Source organism: Dinoponera quadriceps, unplaced genomic scaffold (assembly GCF_001313825.1).
Source record: "Dinoponera quadriceps isolate SergipeBrazil2010 unplaced genomic scaffold, ASM131382v1 scaffold456, whole genome shotgun sequence".
Lineage (NCBI taxonomy): Eukaryota > Metazoa > Arthropoda > Insecta > Hymenoptera > Formicidae > Dinoponera > Dinoponera quadriceps.
Window position 1 is genome coordinate 5,712 of NW_014554551.1, and position 8,397 is coordinate 14,108.

The 8,397-nt window shown below is 36.4% G+C and overlaps 2 protein-coding genes across 2 annotated transcripts; one reads left to right on the forward strand and one right to left on the reverse strand.

Annotated features, from left to right (window-relative positions):
- Positions 1 to 4,416: 4,416 nt before the first annotated feature.
- Positions 4,417 to 5,157, forward strand: LOC106751991. Its single transcript, XM_014633334.1, has 3 exons — positions 4,417 to 4,447; positions 4,528 to 4,917; positions 4,970 to 5,157. Exons 1-3 carry the CDS (start codon positions 4,417 to 4,419, stop codon positions 5,155 to 5,157), a joined length of 609 nt encoding a protein of 202 aa, XP_014488820.1.
- Positions 5,158 to 5,830: 673 nt separating this feature from the next.
- Positions 5,831 to 7,711, reverse strand: LOC106751992. Its single transcript, XM_014633335.1, has 4 exons — positions 6,942 to 7,711; positions 6,430 to 6,493; positions 6,132 to 6,239; positions 5,831 to 6,001 (listed from the first exon to the last, which is right to left on the reverse strand). The coding sequence occupies exons 1-4, from the start codon at positions 7,709 to 7,711 to the stop codon at positions 5,831 to 5,833; spliced, it is 1,113 nt and encodes a 370-aa protein (XP_014488821.1).
- Between the last annotated feature and the right edge of the window lie 686 nt (positions 7,712 to 8,397).

Consider the following 8,397-nt stretch of genomic DNA (forward strand, 5'->3'; position numbering starts at 1 on the left):
AAAATGTTGATAAAATAATGGAAATCGTCGAGTCCGACCGTCATGTAAGCACCGTTTCGATTGCCAAGGAGCTAAACATTGCACAAAAAACCGTTTGAAAGCATTTAAATAAGGCTGGATTCAAAAAGAAGCTCGATGTGTGGGTGCCACACGAGTTAACGCAAAAAAACTTCATGGATGGAATTTCCATCTGCGAATCGCTGGTGAATCGCAACAAAATCGATCTATTTCTGAAGCGGATAGTTACTAGTGATAAAAAGTGGGTCAATTACGACAACGTCAAGCGAAAACGATCTTGGTCGAATCGCGATGAGCCGGCGCAAACGGTGGCCAAGCCAGGGTTAACAGTCAGGAAGATTTTGCTGTGTATTTGGTGGGATTGGCAGGGAATTATCTACTATGAGCTGCTCCCCTACGGCCAAACTCTTAATTCGGAACTGTACTGTCAACAATTGGACCGTCTGAAGGAAGTGATCGCCCAGAAGCGGCCAGCTTTGGCCAATAGGAGAGAAATTGTGTTCCATCAGGATAACGCCACACTCATCGATAGTGACTCGCCAGAAGTTCCGAGAGCTTGATTGGAAGGTTCTTTTACATTCACCTTATAGTCCGGACCTGGCACCAAGTGATTACCACCTGTCTATGACGAATTTTTTTGCTGGTGAAAAATTCGCTTCAAGAGAAACTTGTGAAAATCGACTTTCCCAGTTTTTTGCCAATAGGGACGAGGGTTTCTATGAGAGAGGCATAATGAAATTACCTTCGAAATGGCAACAAGTTATCGAACAAAACGGTGCATTTTTGACCTAAATCGAATCATTGTAACTACGTTAAATAAAGCCTCCAATTTGATACAAAAATAATGGATTACTTTTTACTAGACCTTATATATTGATCCATTTCTCTTGAAACAACCCCCAATTGAATTTAAATCTTCTTAGGCTCAAGAGTAAAATACCCTTTGCCACGTGCAGAATCAATCGCTATTCACATTCTTGCAACATTACAATTTGCAGCTAAAATGTAAAGTTTGAGGTTTGGTACTTTCAGCAAAAATTACCCCCGACTCCAATTAGGCTCAAGAGTAAAGTATCCTTTGCCACGAGCGGAATCAATCGCTACTCAATCCTTGTGGCATTATAATTTGTAGGCAAAGAGTGTTTTACTCTTGAGTCTAAGAATCGAGGGTAGTTTCCGCGGGAACGGGGGGGGGGGTAGAAAATCTCAAACTTGACATTTTTGTGGAACAAATTATAGTGCTGCAAGTGTGTGAATTATGATTCATTTTACTCACGGCAAAAGGTACTTTACTCTTGAGCCTAATATGGTTAAGTTGGGGATTGTTTCAACTGGCATGGATCAATATATTGAGTTTCTTTAGGTGGTAAAAATTAGTACAAATTCAATACTTCGTATTTCTATCGAACGTGAGCGTGGTATAGCAACAGCGCATTGGTCTGCAACATTGGAGGTTCCAAGTTCGATTCCTGGCAGAACTGGAAAAATTTATTCGCTCGAAATAAGTCTCCTCTGGACGGTCTGACAAGTCACCAGAGTATATCTTCTTAAAGAACCTTTCGCAAAATATACCGTTCGTAGTCGTTAAAATGTAGGTTTCATATGCCTCTATATAATCAGCAGCATGCGCATTACAAGCATATGAGTGAGAAGAAAGAGGCCTAAGGCCTAACGTAAGAAGAAAAAGATAAAGTGTTTCCATCTTTGTTCTCTTTTTCTTGTTCCTGTTAGCTTAATAATAATAGCTTAATAAGCAGCGCCACATTTTGTTCAAAACACGCCACAGGGTACAAAATTTTTATTGGTGGTACAAATTAGTGCAAAATATATAGGTATTAAATATTTGAAAAGGTCTGGTTGAATTCTGCTAATTTGATCCTACTAGTTTATAAGAGATGCATACTGCTCTGTATGTTGATGCAACATACTGTAAAAATATATATAAAAGGAGAGTTCTTTTTGCCATGAACGATAGCAACAAGTCGAATTTATCATTCGTTGAAATTTCACATTCTAAATTACTTCCAATCATCATATTCAGATGTTTAACACGTTGGGTACGTTGCTATATATAAAAATCCGAAATCCGTGACGGCATATTTTTTTTACGTTAATTAACTCAAATATATTTAAAAACAACATATATATGAGTTTTTTTTTAAATTTTTTAATTATGAAAAAAATGGTAGGTCGATCTTAAGCTCGCCATAGAGAGAGAACGCTCAGTTCTAAAGGTTGAATCCGCACCCAACGTGTTAAAGAAATTAAGACCAAAAATAATAATTTAATTAATGAAAAATAATAAATTGCTTTAATATCGATGGAACTATTTCTCAGTGCTACACTTTTAGTGATATTCCAAATCACACTAATTTTTGCATTTTTTAATATTATTTAGTTATTTAAATCATATTGATATCTACTTTTAAATTTTTCTGCCATTATCATTCGCAAAACGAACATTTTATTTTAAAAAGTATCTAAAATGATCTACAAGACCTTGATATCGTCGTTGCTCTATTCATTCATAAGAGCACAAGGGAAATGGAATACGATTGGTTTAAGATCTGAAAGTCGAAAAATTTGCAGAGACGAATATCTACAATGTAGAGCACACACACACATACACACACACGCACACACACAAAGAAACGGACAACTTTAAAAATCCATTTATTCCATCACTAGCAATAATGAACATGAACAAGGTTAGTGAATATGTGCGCTAACTTGTCTACAGCACTATTCCATTGAGTTTATGATGCAGCAATAGAACGTGCAGTGTGGAACAAACAATGTGTTTTAGAAATATAATTTCTTTAGTCATTAAATAAGTTCTTAAAATTGCCTGTTTCTTTAACCCTATAAACGTATTGATACATGTAAAATGAGTTCTCACCGTCATAAATGAGGGTAAAGATAAATTGAATTTATCGCACTTTGAAAGTTTGCATCCTAAATTACTACTCAATATTATCAACATAAATATACGTTTTACAGACGGTCCAAATTGATACCATTTTTCGTGGAAAGCTTCGTCCGTAATATTTAGACTCTAAATTAAACATAGAAATATAGTGAAATACATTATATTAGGTGGTAAACTTAGTTCCTGCGGCTCACAGTTAGATGACGTTAGTTGCAGGTGTAATTTATTTTGACATCTGAAACTAGCTGCATTTTAGAGGTTAGACATTTGTCAATAAAATTCAGTGCGAAGAGACTCATTTAAGCAAGCAGTTCTATTTTTTCTTTTGATTAAATATGGAACGCGATAAGTTGTTTTTTCGACATGTGCTGCTTCATTACTTTGACTTGAAAAAAACTGCAGCTGCAGCTCATAAATTGCTTTTCGAAGCTTATGGCAATTATGCTCCATCGGAAAGAACATGCCAAGTATGGTTTCAGCGATTTAAGATTGGTGATTTTGATGTCAATGATAAAGAACGCTCAATCCAACCGAAAAAGTTTGAAGACACCGATTTGCAGGCATTATTGGACGAAAACTCTACTCAAACGCTCCAAGAATTGTCTGCAGCATTAAATGTTACTCCGATGGCTGTTTCCAAACGTCTACATGCAATGGGAAAAATTCAAAAGGAGGGAAAATGGGTACCACACGAATTAACCGCAAATGCCATTGCGAATCGCTTAAACATCTCTATTTCTCTGCTCGCCAGGCAGAAAAAGAAGAGTTTTTTGTGGCGCATAGTGACTGGCGATGAAAAATGGATATACTTCGATAATCCTAAACGAAGAAAATCATGGGTAGACCCTGGCCAACCATCGACATCCACACCAAAGAGAAATATTCATGGCCACAAGCAATGCTTTGCATTTGGTGGGATATGCACGGCGTCGTTTATTATGAGCTATTGAGGCCGAACGAGAAGATCACGGGGGATCGATATCAATCACAATTAAACCGTCTGAATGAAGCATTGTTGGAAAAAAGGCCAGCAGTAGCCAACAATCGACGTAAAGTCATGCTTTTGCACGACAACGCTCGACCACACGTTGCCAAAGCCGTCAAAGAAACACTGATGCAGCTCGAGTGGGAAGTTCTCCCGCACCCAGCGTATTCACCAGACTTAGCTCCTTCGGACTATTACTTGTTCCGGTCGATGCAGCACGGCTTGATGGATACTCACTTCAGAAATTACGAGGATGTGCGAAAATGGATCGACGAATTGATTGCATCGAAAGACCAATCGTTCTATCGTCGCGGAATCTACGCGTTGCCCGAAAAATGGGAAAAATGTATAGCTAGCGACGGAAAATACTTTGATTAATGTATTTTTTGCTTTTGATGTCAAAATAAATGAGTTTTTTAAACAAAAAAACCGCAGGAACTAAGTTTACCACCTAATAATTATTTAAAATGATTAAAAGGAAAATATGGAAAATGTTCAGAGCAAGGAAAAACCTAGTAAATGAATACATAACAGTCAAGGTCCCCTCCAGAGGTATAAACACAGCATTTCAGAAAGCTCTACATCGCACAAACAGTTGGGGAAAACGAAAGCGAGGAGGGAATAGGTACAGAGTCGAGATCTACACTGAATATGAGTTTGGAGACGGTGAAAAGTTTTGTTCTAAGGTTGAAGAACAGAAAGGCGCCTAGCGCAGATGAGATAACCAACGAATTCATCAAGTATGGGAGGGAACTCCTACTCCAACAGATAACACTACTAGAGAAAATCTATAATACAGGAAGAATGCCGAAAGCCTGGAAATCCAACATCACCATCTCCATATTTAATAAAAGCAACAAGAAAATACCCCAAAACTACAGGGGAATAATACTGCTGAGTGCCATGTTAAAGCTCATGACCAGGATCATAACAGAGTACATCGGCAACCAAATCCTCATATCCGAAGAACAACAGAGCTTCAGAGGTAATAGATCTATCATACGCATTATTTATACTCCGACAAATCATCGAAAAAGCTATCGAATTCAACAAGTCGGCCTACCTATGCTTTGTTGACCTGACACAAGCATTTGATAGAATCCAACTAAAGGACGTACTGAACGTACTACGCGAGAACAGGGTGGATACGAAAGTAATAAAACTGATCAAAGAAATGAACACCGAGAACACTACTAAAATCAGAACGGACTGTGGAAGTCACTGAGGAGATTCCGATAGCGTCGAGGATTCGCCAAAGTGATAGCTTGTGTTCGATCCTGTTTAACTTGATAATGGATAACTTAATAAGAAGCGTGAAATGAACAGGTGAGGGATACTGGCTCGAAAACACGGAGGTAAAAATAGTATGCTACACCGACGACGCGGTGCTGCTATCAGAAGACGAAAACAACCTATAACGACTACTCAATAAACTGCATCAGGAAGCCGAGAATTACAATATATACTATATGAAAGTCTTAATACCAAAAACAAAATCAATGGTCATATTAAGGGAACCAATACTATGCAAATTAGTAATTAATAATCAGCTGATAGAACAAGTATCTTCTTAGAAGATCACAAGCTAACAAAGCATCACTTATATCAGGCCACTTCAGAGACATCATATGGAGGAACAAGTTTATATTGATAGAAAATAAAGTCAGGATATACAAGGCAAGTCAGGATATACAATGTGCCTGCTATTAACATACGCGGCAGAAACAAGGGCAGAAAACTCTAAAACTAAACAAATAGCGAGAATCACTGAGATGAGAACGTTAAGATCCATAATGGGGACAACCCTGAGGGACGGGGTGAGAAGCGCAGAGATTCGAGAGAGATACAGATTGTAGGATGTCGTGGATGAGAAGAAGGATGAGTCATAAATGGAACGCTCACGTAGATCGCATGGACCCACAAAGATTAGCGAAAATATTTAAAAACAAGATACTGCTGAACAGGAGACCGCTAGGACGACCACCGAAAAGATAAATGCAATCCTGGACTTCATCGTTCCAGGAAGGCCCCGGACAGTGACGTTGGATGGAACAGGGAATATCTCTAAACTAAGAAGAAGAAGTAAAGAAGAAAATGATCTTCTTTTCTTGATACATCGGGAAATTAACTAAAAATTAAAGCAATAACAATTGATGAAGATAATATTTTTTAAGGAAGTAAGACAATATTAAAACTTACTGCGTCCTGTAATTGTTGCACGTAAGAACATAACATATAAAATTCCACTATTGCGCCGCTTGAATATATGGCGACCAAGATCATTTCCACGAGAGTGGTCGATAGTACCTATAGAGTAAATATTTATTGATTGAACATATTATAATTGGAACAAGAAGTATTTATAGCATTCATATATATGAAAATTAACATATGGTTTCCATTAGATAACAATTGTTTTTCATGCGTACTTTTTGAGTAATTAGTAATTAGTATTACTTACTGAGTTAAACATAACAGCAGTGAAACAAAAACGTACCACACTATTTATATAAATCATATTAAGGCTCGAAGACAATAATTCTTTAAGTAAACCTGATAAACTGCAACAGAAGTTTAATATGCGCACATAAAATATAATAAGGTAATTTTCATTACAGAAATATATATATTATATTTAATTTAGAAACGTATAAATATAAAGTAAATTTTCAGTAAAAAGAAATTAATTTACTATAAACAAGAATACACATGACACTAGACACAAGAATACATAATATAAAAAATAAGGAAATAGTTCTTATATAAAAATAAATATTTTCTTCAAAAAGAGTGTGAGAAATCTTTATCTCGAAAGAGTGTATTGCTTGTCGGATCTTAATTGCGCTTTCGAATTATGAACTAATCTTTATAAAATGGTTAACTGTGAGCATATTCTCTCAGTTCTTAGTGTCAAATATTAATTGACATATTTAGCAAAAATTTTGCGTTTTCTCTCCCTCATAAAATATATATGAATATACATAAAAAATGAATAAACATAATAATTACCATATGACATTAATGTGATGCCGGCATAACGCTTTTATTTCATTCTCCGTCCAGTGATCTACTTCATAGTTAACTTTTCTGAAATTGCATTGCTTATCTGCATCTCGAAATATCGTGGTGAGTTTCGTGGCAATATAGCGATATTGCGCCGTTATCATCAGCACGAAGTGTATTATGTACATATCCAAACCACATTTCTTCAGAAAAATTTGGATGTTACCGACCATTATCAGAATACAACCCAGCACGAAAGTTCGGATCGAGAATGGTTGTTTAGTAAAAGCTATTGGCATCTTAAAATCCTCATAAATGAATGTATCTTTCTCGAAGACTGTCAGAAACTGTAGTGAAAAAAATGTCGTGACGCAAAGTGAACCCACCATGCAGTAATATCTCAGCGGAGTTTCAATGGGTTTGATGGTTTTTATTACGATGTCCTTCATGATCTCGTCGTCGATCTGCAGAATATCGTTTAGTTTTTGAATTAGTCGTTTCGCTAATTTTCCCTGTGTTTGAAGATGTCCAGCTATGAAGAATACTTCAATGACGAATACAAAGGTAAGCGTGCCCTCTTGAATAGCATGCTCCCACGATACCAGCGCAAAACCTGCCATTAATACGCTTACTTGTGCCACTTGAAGCAACCATGTCAAACCGCCGTACAATTTCCATGCGCTCGAGAATTGCGAATTGCACGGAGCTACAGGTAGCAAATTGCCGCTTACGTAATTTAATTGGACATTCAGAGGATTCACGTTTTGAAAGTCCATGTTCAGAATAACGTTTCCTATTGCATTTTATTTCGATTAATTAAGAAATTACGATTTTCCACCAAGATACTCACGTTTTTTTTTGACAGAATTCAGTGGGACATGCGAGCACTGTAAAATGATGTAATACGTTTTCACATTTGTTATAAAATTTTATTATCACCCCTCTTCATTTGAACAAAAGTATAAGCTTTTTCTATCTCGATATCAAATGCTGTTTGCAAGGAACTATGGCTAATTATTATTTTTCTCGGGTTGATGCATTTCTGTTTATAGTTAATATGTTATATCCTGTCAATCAATAAGCGAAGAATTTAGTTCCGTCCGATAGCAACTAAGAATACGAACGAAATGGAATATTTGAAATTTAATGTCGTTTTCACTACATGACTATAGAAATTTCTACGTGCCTTATTAGGTACGTAGAATTAATGAGATATAAATGAATAATTTCATAAGGAAATATTGCAGAGAACTTTCAACAAAGCAGCAATTTATAGAATAGCGGACTTACCTTTATCATTTTGTTTATCATCGGGTCAAGCAGCTTTAAGCTTCCTTGTCATTATTTTCATTCGATTAAGCGGCAATTATCTTATAGTTTCTCGCTAAACACTGGAGAGCAATAAAATTCGAAGATACAGTGAAACAGTTTAATGTTTGACATCACTGATATCATTCCATAG